Raw genomic sequence first — 15,509 nt, 5'->3', positions numbered from 1 at the left:
CGCTATTCAAAGTGAACACAAAGAGCGAGTAAAAAAAAATAAGTGCTGTTCTAAAAACATACCTGTGAAAATATGTAAGCATGAGAAAAGATTAGGCAGCTTTATTCAAGTGCAGCACCGGTAGCGAAGGGGGCGCCACATGCAATGGTACCACTTCGCGCTCTTTTTTGATGATTTTGAATCTTTCAGCAGTGGTGGCGACGGTTCGTTCATGCCGTTCACTTGCTTCAAGTGATACAAGTTTTCGAGCGGAGAACTTCGGATCGTGTTTGTAAAAACAGCCCCAACGACACTGCTTTATTTTGGTTTGGCAAGTGATTTTATTATATGATTGAAGGGTTGCATTGTTTTTCTACTTTGCTAGAAATCACGTTGCACGATTGTTATGCACCAGATTGCAAGTTTTTTTAGGTTTGTTAGTAACATATTTTTCTTTTGCCTCTTTGCAACTTCAATACGGTACTGGCTTTGAGGCTACGACGGGAGCCACGCACATTACCGACTCAATATGCGGTTGCAATACTATATTTATCGCTATGCATGTACTGCATTAAAACATGACCGTGAAAATAACACAAGCAGGCTGCGACTACTGTCGAAAAATAAACGAAACCACAAAAATATCGCATGAAAGTCGCCTCAACACCGTTCGTTGACCTTCCAAATCGGGGAAAAAAGAAGTTGCTAATGGCCTCACATTTAGCACATGGAAGTGTGTCTACTCCACTATTAGGCATGAAGGCAATCCAATGGCAAGCAGCAAACAAGTGCGGTCGCCGAAGGTAACGGCCGCCTCCAGCTGAGGCCTCTTTTGTAAAATAACGACAGTAAATAGCAGAAGCCTATGGTGCTGTCCCAAGGGAATCCACAAGGCAGTAAAACAAAATCATAAGCATAAGCATACATATGCAACATTTCATGAAAATTGAACCTTTAGAGTGGTTAAAAAATATGACGGGCACTGCATGCTATTTTGAGTGCAAAAAATACCACCCTTACAAATTAGCTAAATGAAGCTTGCAATTTCAAAGTTAAGAAATTTAGCACTGTGGGACTCGTTTCAAATTGTTCCTACGTGAAATGTAAAAAGCCTGTCTGCAATTAAATCATGGTGAACCTCAAATTACTTCTGCGTGTATTGTTTTTCTTGAATACATATATTTTATCAATTTTTTTATGTAAGATACCTTGACAGTTGGTCTTTTGGTTTCTGTGATGCACTATCCCATGTGACTGTCAAAACAGCTGTGTTGCTTGCAGTGTTGTCACAGGGTAGTGTGAAGTCAATGTAGCATGTCCATTTTTGTTGTTCCAAGCATATGACCTTTCTTTTACGGAGCACCTGTTTTCACTTGGAGGTCGCGTCTGAAATTCTGAGTAAGCTATCACTGTTCATATGACATTCTACATTTCTCGCTGCAAGAGGAAATCCTTAGACGAAACAATTCATAGCTGTCATTGAATGCCACCTTGAAGTAATTTTGGCTGCAGAGAGAAAGAAATGAAAATAAATTTGAGTGAAGAAACAAGGTTAAAACAAGGTCGATTTTGTTTTTTGAATAGTGAGCTAGCACATTGGAACTGTTTCCTTTACATAAGTCAGTGCAGCTTAGGGCTGCCAATAGCCAATGTGCTGTTATTTTGCTATTCTAATTTAAGCAGTTGTTTGTGCTACCTGCATCAATATTTTCTGAATTTTCGAGGCGGCTAGGAAGGACCCAACATGAGCAAATATGCTGTCACACTATCAAAACAGTAGCAGGTTGGCTGACAAAACTGCTGCTTGAGTCTCATCTGCGACTCAAATGTAAATGTGGTACATTTTATAACCTGAATTATATAGAATTCTTACTGTGTTTTCTGGCACATATGAAAGCGAGCTATACTTGGGAAACCTCTAGCTTTTTAATTTAGTTATAGTTATAAGTCTGAACTCTAGCCTGCCAAATTGCAACGTTTAAATGCTGTCAGCTTCAGGAAAGAGAGTTTTATGTTGCACTATTTGTCAGTAAGGAAAATGGCCTTTCTTTTTTGAAATTTACCTTATCCAACGTGAATTTGACATCAAAACGATGACGATAAGCTTGTTTGTCATTGGTTGTGCTGATGAGAGAGTGCTTCGTTTTTTTAGGAGTATACCACAAAATTTTTGTCTTGTCTTTATACCAAGAATGGATAGCTGTCAACTCAGTAATTAATGTATCACCTTTTAGTGTGACAACGCAAAACATGTGCTAAGTGTGGCTTTGGACGTGAAACAGAAGCCTATTCATGTCACCAATACTTGATGTGACGGTCTCATGGTACCAGGCACAACTGATGCACGCATACACACTATGACCATGCTGCATAAACAGAGATCATTCAACATTCGACAGGATCACAAGGGAGATAGTCCTTCAGTTTCAGTTTATTATTCTTTAAATACAATGAATTGGTAAGATACAATATACAGATGAGGGTCTCAGAGTCAAAGACTGCAACGGGACCCTCGGACGACTGCAACGAGACCCTCCTGCTGCATTTAAGAAATAAGCGCGCAATTGGAAGGGTCAGTTTGATGGCTTTTAAGGACAAGGTCATTACATCACTGTCAACTACCGCATTGAGCCAAATGTCTAGTGCTTGAATTGTTTGCGACACCGCATGAATACCAACTGCAGTTTCCGTGATGTGAATAGTCTCCTGCTTCATTTATAAAGTAGTACTGTACTTGGAGCACATTCTAAACTAGCTGCATAAAATGTGATGTAATAATTATTTGTACTGTTCAAAGAATTGAGGCTCCATGTCATGATTGTGGGGTCAGCAACTAGTACCTAAAGAAGCACAAAAAGTGGGGCACGAAATTTTTTTTCTCAGTACTCCCTTAATGAATTTCTCCTAGGTGCATTGATTGATTTTAGAAGAGTAATAATTTGGAAACACAGTTTGTTTTCCACTGTTGATGTCTTGTTTTAACTCATGCAGAATACTAGGAACCACTGAGCCAGCCAGTCCCTTTGTAAGCAGCTGCATCTTTCCTTGAGGTAGCACGAAGAAGGAAGTTTTGTAGCTGCCATCTCATCAGCCAACTTTCTGCATGAAAGTCCCAGTTGTTTTCTTAGAAGATTGCAACAAAGTATTCCAATATGAAAATCAAGCCTTCTGTTTAGCAGAAATAGCGAGTCTCGTAACCAAAACATGGCTCCAAGACCCACAGCGAGCTCTTTGTGGTAGGCCAGTCAAAGTTCAGTTGTAATTCAAATTGGTAACTTTTGAATGCACTACAAAATATGTTGTTTTTGTGCGTGTATGTGTGCGTATGTGTGAGAATGGTGTAGTTTTTGCAGCCATGATTTAGGCAAAATAACTCTTTTAGAACATTGGTTACCCGAAAGATGTATTCAAGTGGGAATGCGCCTTTTTTGTCTTTCAAGCTTAAATTCCGTCCAAGTCACAGCCTGTTCTTCCTCTGCACTGCTTGTATTGCTTGAAAATAAAGTCTACTACATTTAGTGATGCTCTCAAAAAGTTAATTGGTCCCTGTGGCTGTTTTATAAACATTTGAATTACCATTTTAACTGACAATTTAATTTTTTGTTGCATTGATAATTAAGATATCTCAGATCTCTGTAAAGAAGTTTCATTTAGTAAGGACCCACTGTATTAGTCATATTCATAGCTACCATACTAAATGACATTTGTATTTATGAAGTAAAGTGGATCTTTTACTGCTCCCTAAAGCATCTATGAGTCATTATGCAAGGTTGTGTCTGTGTAGAGACAAGAAATAGCCTTTATACGTGCTGTTTTATGTTCCTTAAAGCGCACTCTCTAAACATGCCTATTCAGTTCTGCTGCAATCATTACTGCATGCAACCATTTAGAATGCAGTTTACTTGAGGTGATAGCAGTATTGATTGTCTGCATTTGGTCATGGAAATAGTATATGTGGGTTTTGCATATGGATCCATGCATTTTCATGCTAGTGCAACTCTACTGGCACATAAGATACACATGCAGTGCAACCTACTCATGGCCTGTGGAACAAGGGAAATAGAATTGTACATCTGCTGCTATAATTCAAATAGACATGCTTATTAAGTGCACTGCTACAGCCGGAATGCATGGCATAGTATGCTAATACTGATCCACTAGCACCACAACACAATGGTCCTTTCTGACTTCGAAGTGTATAACTATATTTACAGGCATGGTGATCGAACATTGAAAATGGCTGAACAATATGAGTGGATTGCGATGTATTATATGCATTCAGTGTCTGCATGATTAGGCTGAAATGAAACACTTCTTTGAGCCGTATCTTAAATTATTAAAAATAAAGGGGCATAATAAAAAGTCACTTTTAGAGCAAAAGCTCTATTACGCCATGTCTCTCAAGGTCATTCATCACGTCGCAATGACATTGAGCCACCGAAGCGTGTCTGTGGCAGGTGTAACGTCATGCCACGCAGCTTAACAATGGGGCTCAAACAGTCGTCGGGAAAAGGATAGTGGCTGATTGTGACTCGTATTGGTAGGGAAGACGGATTTGTTGATAGTTGCCTGAATGTGTTCCAGGGAAAGAAAACGTGACTACAATGAGGAAATTGATGGAAACTGTTTCAAGACGTGGTTCAGCTCGGTCGTCGATAGGCTGCTATCGCGAAGCATCATTGTCATGGACAATGTGTCCTACCACTCCAGACGTGTGGAGGAAATCCCTTTGCTGGTGGAAGGCAGTGATCCAAGTCTGGGTGGCCTCGAAGGCGATCCCATGCCATGCCGCCGTGAGCGAGATGCGGCTGCTTGACACCGTGGCCACCATCAAGACTAAATTTGTCAAGTACCGGGCTAATGTGGCTGCTGAAAGTGTTGGCTTTGTTAACCTCAGGTTCCCTGCATATCACTGCGAGGTTAACCCCCTAGAACTCATTTGGGCACAGATTAAGAATGGATTGCCAGCAATGAACACCACATTCAAGACCAAGGATGTGCACAACCTGCTCCTTGCTGAAGTGTATAAAGTCACTGGGCCAAGGCTGCGCAGCTTATGAAGGGCATAACACTTCTGGGAGATGTGTGGATTTAGTGACAAGATGGAGCCAATCATCGCCAACCTGGGAAGTGATAACATCACATCTGAATCGCTTTCTGGCATTGAGCTATTGCAGTGAGCTGGAATACTACATGATGGCTGACGCACACTCCCCAGATATCCCCACTGGTGCTGCTTGACTGTACCCGCTGCCACATCACACCTCCACTTCACGATGGCTGACGCACGCTCCCCAGATGTCCTCACTGCTGCTGCTTGACTGTGGCTGCTGCCACGTCTCACCTCGTCTAAACAATGACTGACACACACTCCAAAGGTGTCCTCCCTGCTGTCCTTTGTGCCCCCTGCCATACTTCACCTTGATTATATAGTGGTGGATGCATGCCTTCCAGAATGCTGTGACTTCTTCCACATGATCTGCACCTTTTAACAATGGCTTTAGCCCTGTCGGTAGAACTGTTGATTCTATTAATGTTAGTTGTTGCACAACTGAAGGTCTGAAGCGAGTTTGTCATATGTGAAGTGCCATACAACATGTATTGTCTATGGGCTTTTTTTCACTAATGCATGTAAATGAACTTTTTGATCCATCCAGGTACCTTTCAAATGTAGAAGTATTTGAAAGGGCAGATTACTCATACTCCAGTTACTTGTCACTGAATCGTCCAAAACATGCTTTCATTCAGAACACTACACAGTGTTTAGCAGGTTCTTCTGTTACCACAGCTCTGGCCTAGTAGTTTAAGCATACGTCTCACATGCGGGAGGTGTGGGGTTCTATTCCCAGTGCCATTGGGTACCGATCGATGATGCAATGGGTACAAGCTTTCCCCTGGCCTGGTGCTCGACTTCTCTGGGGTTAAATGCTTAGAAAATGGGTATTTAACCCCTCCTTGTATAAATAAAACTAATGTGTGGAATGGGGCTCTCTGGCTAGAGGCGCCTTTGCGCCGTAATATTCAACATCGTCAGGTGGTTCTGTTGTTAACTAGCCACTGGTCAGGTGTGAACAATTTGTCACTCATTTTCGTACCAGCTTTTTCCTTTGCAAAAACGTACTGTTTTCAAGTGTTTCATAAAGCACAACCAAGGCTTTGGCCACATGAGTGCTGTTCGTCAAATGTAGAGTGCTTTTTTCCATGTATATAGTAGTTGAAGACTACTGTTAAAGGGAGTGACAACCAATTTTCATGGTACCCACATTTTAGTGCAATGGAAAGCTTACCAGTCAGAGTGTCTAATCATGAAGTGCTGGCATGGAAAACGCCATGGAAAATTTTTTATCAGAATTTTTCGATCTGCAGTGAGGATGTAGCCATTCACTGGAAGCATGCTGAAAATGGTGATAGGTGAGCGCAATAGCGATTATATGGCGGCATTAGTGGGAGGCAGACGACAAGTGTGGCTGTGCTGTAACAAAGTATAATTTTGTTTATCAAGTCGATATTCCTGCGATTCATGTTTTCAGAACTGTTAAATGATTTTTGCAATAATAGCTATGTGTTTTTGTGGTTTCCTGTCCAACTGCTTAGGTATTTAACTAGTCGAAACGAAACCAATCAGATTGAAAATGAAACGACACCTTTACACGTGATATGGAGTTCAGCATGTTGCCGTGGCCATGCATGTGTTTCCGGTTTCTGAAGCATAGAATAATGCGCGAGTGTCTAATAATATACCAACTGCAATTTTAAGCAATGATTATGATGTACCTAACAACAGTCAACTTACGTACAGTATTCTCATAGAATACATCTGAAGTACCAAGCTTTCACCACCACATCTCGCAGCGTACTGGTTTTTGAGACTTCCTTTGCCAATTTAAAATTTAGATTCCTACTTAAATCGCACACAGTGTGCTGGATTTTATCACTACTATAAATCATGGTCATTTCATTTCCATCAATGCCTCGCAACACATTCTGGCCAGTTGTCATTCCCTTTAAGACCTGTATTTTGGAAAGCAAAACATTCCAAATGAACCTGAAGTGTGTTACAATATGTATGGGCTTTTTTTTTAATAATGCATGTGAATGAACTTTTTGATCCACACATAGTATACAATGCTCATGCAGACAATCCTTCAGTAGCTTCTGTTCTCATGCAGCTGCTTGTAAATATTTACCTGTGGATATAATTTTCAATAGCTAACCACATTGGTTCAGTGGTCCTGGACAAGTGGCAACTGTTGCTGCTAGGCACGATCAAAAGTGAAACATGGGCGAGTTGGTATGGAACTATGGCTAAATTTAGAGTGCAAACTACTGGCACACATGGCAAGGCACAAGAAAATACAGGACATGGCGCTACTCGCAACTCAAAGTTTTGTTCGAAAGGTTAACGACTTTATAAACCCGACATGCCCTACTTCACCACACATCATCAAACGTCATAAAAAGAGCAAAAAAAAAAAAACATGAGAAACCAACAACATGGCCACTATTAAACGTTGTTAGCATGGCAAAAAAATTATTGCGCTTCATGATGATGTGTGATGAAGGACATGTTGGGTTTATAAAGTCGTTAACCTTTCGAATAAAACTTTCAGTTGCGAGTAGCGCCGCGTCCTGTCTTTTCTTTTGCCTTACCCTGTGTCCTAATAGTTCGTGCACTGAATTCAGCCATGCTAGGGACGCCCAGTTATAGAGTCCCTGAAGGCACCCAATGGGTCAGCTGTTTGTCCAGATATGTAAGTGCTAAGGGACACGTTTCCCAAGTTCTTTTCAGCGGCATCTAATGAATGCTGGCTTTGCCAGTGTGTGACATGACACTGCTTGGGATGCTTTGTCTCACTACAAGGTTGCTCAATTCTTTTGCAAAGGTTACGGTAGTATCATAATTGTACCATCATAACTGGTCGTAATTACAATTGTATAATTCAGTAGCACAGCAAAAGCAGTGCTTGTGCGGCATCAATTTCCAGCCAGTGTCTCAGTCAGTCAGTCAGTATTTTAGCCAATGTAGTGAATAGGTATAAGTGGGTTAACGTCGACAAATGTAGTTTCTCGGCTCAAGCGCAGAACAAATATCAGTGCAGTCTTCATAGGACCAGTTTCTAATGTGTTCCATCTCCATTACAGTGTATTAAAGTTACTGAGAAATGACATATTTTTACACTTGTGTTTCCTCCACCCTGAACAGTGAACATTGACAGTGGGCAGCAAATCGATTACATTCAGTCAGGAATTCGCCTTTCATGGCAAGGCAAGAGGTGCTATAACTTAATGTGTTGTCTCGACATGAACTTGCATTTTGTATGCGTCAGTGCATCCACAATCGTCTCCCCGCAGTCTGCCCCTTGGGTCATACTCAACCATAGTTCTCAGGCATGTCCTGCATCTCCTCGTGAACCCTCCCAACGGTCTCCAATGATGAATGATCAAGTTAAGACCTGACAGAGGCAGAGAGATGTAAATGTTTTACTGTTACTGCTATGTATGTGTGTACATCTGTTCATAACTGTATGTTGTCCTAGTCTAAGGCATGCTCTTATGTCACAATGAAGCCAGTGGTTCTTCGGTCTCTTTACGTGAGCCCAACACCGCATATTGTTTGAATGGAAAAATAAACACACAGTCTGTCTACTAGTCTTTGTCTCAAAGATGTCCTGCCCCAACACTAAGATAACACAAACAACGGTGAAAAGTTGACCCAACAACATTGCCTCGTGGACTGCTATATAATGCTACTCTGCATAAATTACTTTTATTACAATATCTGATGAATTAAATATTGCCTGTTTATACCATCCAAGTGCCCAATGCAGCTTGACCAAGCACCTATTGTGAGCACAAGAACTTTGCAAATGTCTTACATCTAGCTTGATTTTTGAATGTGCAACAGTACAATTATGTTTGCAGTACTCTGTTCATAGCATTTGCTAATCAAGAATGCTACGCCTTTGAGATCTGCTGCTACTATGAACGTCTGCGTTTATGGTTATGTATGGCATGGTACGTGGTGCTTAACCTCCAAAAGCTGCACGTGGGCTATGAGACACGCCGTGCACAGTGTCTTAGCTGCATTGCCAGTTGCAGTAACGTCATGTGTGAGCTTAATGTAAGGCAATCTTTGGCTAGTGTATGAATCAGGCACCACCCAAGACATTTGAAACAAATTCTTCACCATTTAATGTTCATGGTTACTGAAACCAATTGCTTGCTCTGTACTACAAGAGTGCGTCACACGTTTGACTTGTGCAATTAAGATGATTACACAAGTATTAGGATGCTTCTGCTCAAGGCTGTACAAAGACAGTTTAATTAGGCATAAAATAATTGCACAGCACCCTCAAGTTGTCAAACACAGCTCGTGACTTTTTCGTGACATTGGATAAGTGGCGAAAGCAACACATTGCACTAATTAGGGGTGGCTCAGTGGAGGGCTCAGGAATAACTTCTACCATCTGGGGTTCTTTAACGTGCACTGATGTCGCACAGTATACAGCCACCTTACGTTTCGTCTCTGTCAAAACACGGCAGCCTCGGCTTGGATTGTACCAATCCTAAGGCTCAGCAACCCAGTCGTGCAGCAACAGCAGCGTTCACCATTGCACAGCGCCCAGAAATCATGAAAACGAGCTCAAAATTATGTGCCTTTTGCTAATGCTTGATAATTGTGCTCTCTCAAAAGGACATCCGCAATGTCAGTGGCCAGTCCAGAAAGCATGCCAGGAAGCCGACAGCGGTTCTTCAGTGGTCCCGTCCAGCAACAAAAAGAAAAATTACAATGAAATGTGTATATATATATATAGAGAGAGAGAAAGAGAGAGGGAGGGACCCTTAACAGTATATACTTTACGATGAACGCAGGGGTACAAGTGAATTTAGGTTGAGTCCTTGATCAATAGCACTTCTCGGCAAAAAAAAAAAAAATTTTTTTCGCACAGCTGATACAACATGCACGATCAATACGAAGAGACCTTGATTTAGGGTGGAAAATAAGGAACTGACAGGATGGCGAAAATGCTGTCTTGCTTCGCTGCAACTATTTATTGTCAAAAAGGGGTTTTTAGCTGGGCTTGTTCGTATCTATTAACTTTTGGGTGAACTACGCTAAGACGGGACAAAAAAGGAAGGAAAATCGAGTGCAAACTCGACATTATTTATTGTCAAGTTTCACTGCAGTCGGCAGTGAAGTTTCATGAGTTATAAAATGGATTCGGCAGTGAAATGAACTGTGCCGCGAACTTTTGAAGAGTTAAATGCTCAGACTCCATACACTTTGTCCATGTCTGTTGCACACCTCATAGCTCCCACCGATGAAGAGACTCTTCAAGAAAAGCAGACACTCTGGAGCTATCAAGTACGACACCATTTTGAAAAGGTAAATATGATGACGATTTTGTTGGCTTCTGTGATTGGCTGGCAGAGTAACACAAGCCTGTGCGATCCATGTGCCACGGTTGCCAACTGCTGTTTCTTTAAGTTGCATCCTACTATAATGACTCTCGCTCTAGCGCTGCTGTCAACTCAAACAAACTGCCCTTTCCCGCAGCTGTTCTTCTCTGGGAGCAACTGTATTTTTTTTTTTTGCGTACCACGATAACACCACTTGTGAGCCAATACAAGCTTCACTTGTAAAAGTATTTTGTTGCACTGTATTTATTACTTCCTTAAATGTTTATAAATTTGGTATTTGTGCAATATTACAGTGGTAAGAAATCACGGGCCTGACAACAGCTCATCTGGTTGGAAATTGGCAAAAGATAGACACTGAACACAGTCACAGTGAAAATTTTACTATGGCCATTATCTCATGTGCTTTCCTAGTGACATGCAAAATAATTCAACCTTCCAGGATCGTACAACGATCCTACAAGGTAGCTACTAGCCATAAGTGGAGGGAGCTTTCGCTGAGCTACTGGCTGGCTTGTAGAGGTCTAGGTCTAGAGTGCAGCTTGCAAAAGACGGCTACTAACTGTGGCTTTAGCTAGATCAACCTGGAACGTAGATGTCCACTAGCTATCGAACCAACTAGCCCAAAAATCTGCACTCCTGAATACCAACTAGCCGTGTGCCTCTTATGATGACACAACACTCACATGCTGACTGAGTCTATCCCGCGCTCGTTGCTGCGCCTCGGCTCGCCGTCTCGCTCGCTTGGCTTCGGCCTCTCTCGCACGATACTCCGGATCAAGCTCGGCCAGCTTCTGCCGTTTCTGCCGCTTCGCCTCTGCCTCTCTCGCTCGATACCCCGGATCTTCGGCTCGCTTCTGCCACTTGGCCTCTGCCTCTCTCGTGCGATACTCTGGATCGAGCTCGACCAGCTTCTGCCGTTTCTGCCGCTTCGCCTCTGCCTCTCCCGCACGATACTCTGGATCTTCGGCCCGCTTCTGCCGCTTCGCCTCTGCCTCTCTCGCACGATACTCTGGATCTTCGGCCCGCTTCTGCCGCTTCGCCTCTGCCTCTCTCGCGCGATACTCTGGATCGAGCTCGGCCAGCTTCTGCCGTTTCTGCCGCTTCGCCTCTGCCTCTCTCGCACGATACTCTGGATCTTCGGCCCGCTTCTGCCGCTTGGCCTCTGCCTCTCTCGCGCGGTACTCTGGATCGAGCTCGGCCAGCTTCTGCCGTTTCTGCCGCTTCGCCTCTGCCTCTCTCGCGCGATACTCCGGATCTTCGGCCCGTTTCCGCCGCTTGGCCTCCGCATCTCTCTCACGATACTTCGGGTCTTTGGCCCGCCTCTGCCGCTTGGCTTCTACCTCTTTCGCACGGTACTCTGGATCACCGGCCCGCTTTCGACGCTTGGTCTCGGCCCGTCTCGCGCGATATTCCGGATCCGCCAGTCTCGCCCGGTACTCCGGATCTTCGGCCCGCTTCTGCCGCATGGCCTCTGCATACCTAGCCTTCGTCTCCGCCTTCTCGGCTTCAGTCTTACGAGGACGCCCCCGTCGCCGAGCAGGAGCAGACGCCGATGCGCCATCCGTAGTCGTAGAACACGACTCAGAAGGGCGCCCCGTGCTGGTAAACGGCACCGCATCCATTACACACGTGTTCTCTCCCGCAGCATCTGCATACGTAACGCTTATTGGCTGACAGTACCGTCTCGGGCAGTCCGGGACGACAAATCGAAGAACCCCAAGCGTTTCCCAAAGTACTTACTGTAGCGGTCGTCGAATGCTTCTTCTGAGGCCGAGCCTCGTGTGTCCGTCGCAGCGCCTCTTCCCGTTCCCCTGCTGTCATAGCGGCGTGCCATCGGCACCAAGCCTCGCGTCGTTGACGCAACGTTTCTTCTAGTTCCTCAGCGGTCATGGCGTTGATTGCCTAGCCCGGCGTCTACTTCGCAGCGTTTCTTCCCGTTCCTCCGCTGTCACGGCAGCGTCCCGCTGGCACCAAGTCTCGCGTCGCGTTTCCAACCTTTGTTTCTTCCACAGTCATCGCAGCAGCACGCTGGGCCACCGTTTCGTAGACCTTATGCGCCGTTGTCTTTTCGCATCCTGCACGGCAGCGTAGCGCATATATACGCTGTCGCTCGGCGTCCCGGCGCCGGCGCTCCTCCAATTACTGGTTGCAAAAATTGCTTGGGGCCATTTTCCTTATATTGCTAAGAGCACTCCAGAAAGCTTGACTGCACTTATGGACTTGTTTTTGTTTTTTTAATGCGGTGTTCGCATATCTTGGCGAACATTCGCCATTTTCAGGGTATCTAGCCGCCTACGTCCTGACGCTCTCATGGTCGTTTCGTTAATTTGGTATGTACCAAAATTGGCATACTATATGACAAGAGTGTACGACAAACTTTAATGATAATTCATGACATGAATATCATGGCACGTGTCATGTAGGTCAGGAAACAGCCACCTACGTCTTGGCGCTCCCATGGTCGTTTCGTTAACTTGGTAAGTACCAACATTGGCAAGTATGACAAGCGTGTACGACAAACTTTAATGATCGTTCATGACATGAATGTCATATGGCACGTGTGTCATGTAGGTCATGAAACAGCCGCCTACGTCTTGGCGATCTCACGGTCCTTTCCTCGTTAGGAAATGACCATGACACCGCTTCGCGTAACATTGATTCCCACAAGGCGTGGGATCTGCCGGTTTTTACACCGAAGCTGTTTATGCGGACCCTACAGTCGTTGCCGGACTTCGCTAAGGGGCCACGTGACGTAGCGGGAGAGGCAAAGAGCTCAACAAGGGGAAAGGAGTTGATTTAACCCCTTTCCCCCTGTGAGAATGCTGTCTTATACGCGCTTGTCACACGGTGCATTTTCGGCGATCGCGACAGATCGGCATCGAATTTATCGGCGATTGATTCCGCAACAGAACTGCCTGTTGGCCTAGTTGGTGCTTGCTAAAAGACATATGTTTTTTGCCGCAGTTGAACACTCACAAAAGGAAGACACATAAAGACAACACGTGTTGTCTTTATGTGTCTTCCTTTTGTGAGTGTTCAATTGCGGCAAAAAACATGTCGATTGATTCCGCCCTGCCGCGAAAGAAACAAATGTTATCCTGACGATTTGCGGCCAACGAACAGTGCCCAGCGATTGAAACGCGATACTAGGAGCGCGTGGCTGCCGGAATTTCTTGCTGGCGCAGGCGAGTTTTTGCTTTTTGCCATCAACTTGAGAGTCTTTTAAAAGCAGGCTACCCTCAGTCTGAAAATCCGTGATCGAGACCCTCCTGCAGAAGCTGAAAACTAGCGCTGCGAGTGTGAAAACGCACTCGAAGGGAGCGTGTTAAGCCAGAGGTATAGTCCCTTATGTACACCGTGTTAGCCATAACCTCGAGAACGTGACTACCAGATATGGCATTCCGGTTGTGTTTTCGGTTCCTAATAAGTTGGCTCAATTGTGCCCCCGGATCACACGCGATGGGCCTGGGGCTGCCAGAAGCAGCAAGCCAACCCTTTCAGAGACTGTGTTGCAGGGGCTGTCTACGCGATACCTCTAGATTGCGGCAAGTCATACGTTGGACAAACGGGACGTTGTATTGAGGCGGAAGCCTTTAATGACTCATTGTCAAGGTCATCTGCCGTTAGCAGAAACTGTCACAGCTATCCGGCCTCCTGATTGGTCGCTTCTGTGTCGTGACGTCACTGTCACTAGGAGCAGGTATGCGCCTCCTGATTGGCTCGCGTGCGTGACGTCACTGTCGTCAGGCGATTGAGGTGGCCTACCGATTGGGCGCTGTGTGGCCTGACGTCACTGTCGCGAGGCGCCCGTGGCGACCGTCTGCTTCGGTGTGGTGTGGCGGCGGTGGTGGCGGCAGTTTACTTTGCGGTATCGTGTGGGAAGAATGCCTCGTCTCGCCCAGCCAGTGTCTCCCAACACGCAACGTGTGGCAGCCGCTGAACGCAAGCGGCGCTCAAGAGAGGCCGACCGTATACGTCGCGTGCATCAGGGCGCCGAGGCGCGTCCGACACCACAGAGTCCAGGGACGCGACGGGCCAACGCAAGAGAGGCAATGCGTTTGAAGCGGCTTGCTGCATCTTCGGGTACCAAGGCAAACGAAGCTCGGAAGCGCCGTGACCTCCATCTTGCCGCGGCAAGCCGAGCAAGTACAAGTCAATCGAGCGAAGTGGATGATGAGCATGGCCAAGTACACCCCGACACCGCCATGGAAGACGCGTCTCCTCCTGATCCACAAATGGCGCTGGAACAGTTCGGCGCTGCAAAGCAGTCATCCTGGATGTGGAGCCACTAAAGCACAAGGAGTTCACCGGCCATGAGTTGCAAGCCGACATCCTCCCAGATGACAGCTTTGTAATGACGGACTCAGAAGACATCGAAACGATAGACATAGGCGTAAACGACGTTGCAGGTATTTAATAAACAAACATTCACATAACAGTGCACGAGTTGTGTGCCTCCATGGTGTTTCCGACGCAACAAATCGCCATTGGCAATGGTGTCAGGCTTCAGCCGTTTCACACTTTAGTCTCGACAAAGTGTTTTCCGTTTTTTAATGACAGACTGAGGGAGCATGCTAATAGTATTGGTAAGTTTGACAACGCGCATATTCCTGCGCACTGTAAAGCATGTCGTTGTACGCAATGCTTTGAGCAAGTATATATTGATTCTTGGCAATAGTAGTGAGCAAACTCCAAGGAAGTTGTTGGAAGCGTTTTACATTAAACAGAAAGGGTCTGATTCTGGAAGGGATACAATCTATCCTGTTATATTCTGAAGAAATGTGCTTTATCCAAAGCATGTTATCATGACCATGTTCTATGTCACACCTTGGCTCTATGCGCATTCCCGGAAGAATTTTTTCTATACGTTTTTCCAGACTGTCATTAAACAGTTGGTAGTTTGGAGCTTCACTGTCTTCTTCATTCTATCCTTCAGAGCAGTGGCTAGCCGGGCTTGTCTTTTATTTCTGCCCCTTTTGATGAAATCTATTTCGCGCCACAATCAAGTATGCCTGGGAAATCTAAGCACCAGCTTGCCCAAAAAGAAGTCCTTTTGGATCCAAAGAGCCCTATTCGGGGGTGCTCCGGAACGGCTGCGCGTTAGCGAG

The 15,509-nt window shown here is 45.0% G+C and overlaps 1 protein-coding gene across 2 annotated transcripts in view; it reads right to left on the bottom strand.

Moving 5' to 3' along the window:
* The window catches only part of LOC142579957 (uncharacterized), a 58,446-nt gene extending 45,965 nt beyond the window's left edge, over positions 1-12,481 (bottom strand). For both annotated transcript variants that reach the window (XM_075690644.1, XM_075690643.1), the window contains exons 1-2: positions 12,142-12,481; positions 11,085-12,049 (exon numbers count right to left, since the gene is read on the bottom strand). In XM_075690644.1, the coding sequence (XP_075546759.1) occupies positions 11,085-12,049; positions 12,142-12,235 (1,059 nt within the window). In that variant the 5' untranslated portion in view covers positions 12,236-12,481. The remainder of the gene's footprint in view (positions 1-11,084; positions 12,050-12,141) is intronic.
* Positions 12,482-15,509: the final 3,028 nt, after the last annotated feature.

This window comes from Dermacentor variabilis, chromosome 4 (assembly GCF_050947875.1).
Source record: "Dermacentor variabilis isolate Ectoservices chromosome 4, ASM5094787v1, whole genome shotgun sequence".
Taxonomy (NCBI): domain Eukaryota; kingdom Metazoa; phylum Arthropoda; class Arachnida; order Ixodida; family Ixodidae; genus Dermacentor; species Dermacentor variabilis.
This window is presented reverse-complemented; position numbering and strand designations above follow the sequence as displayed.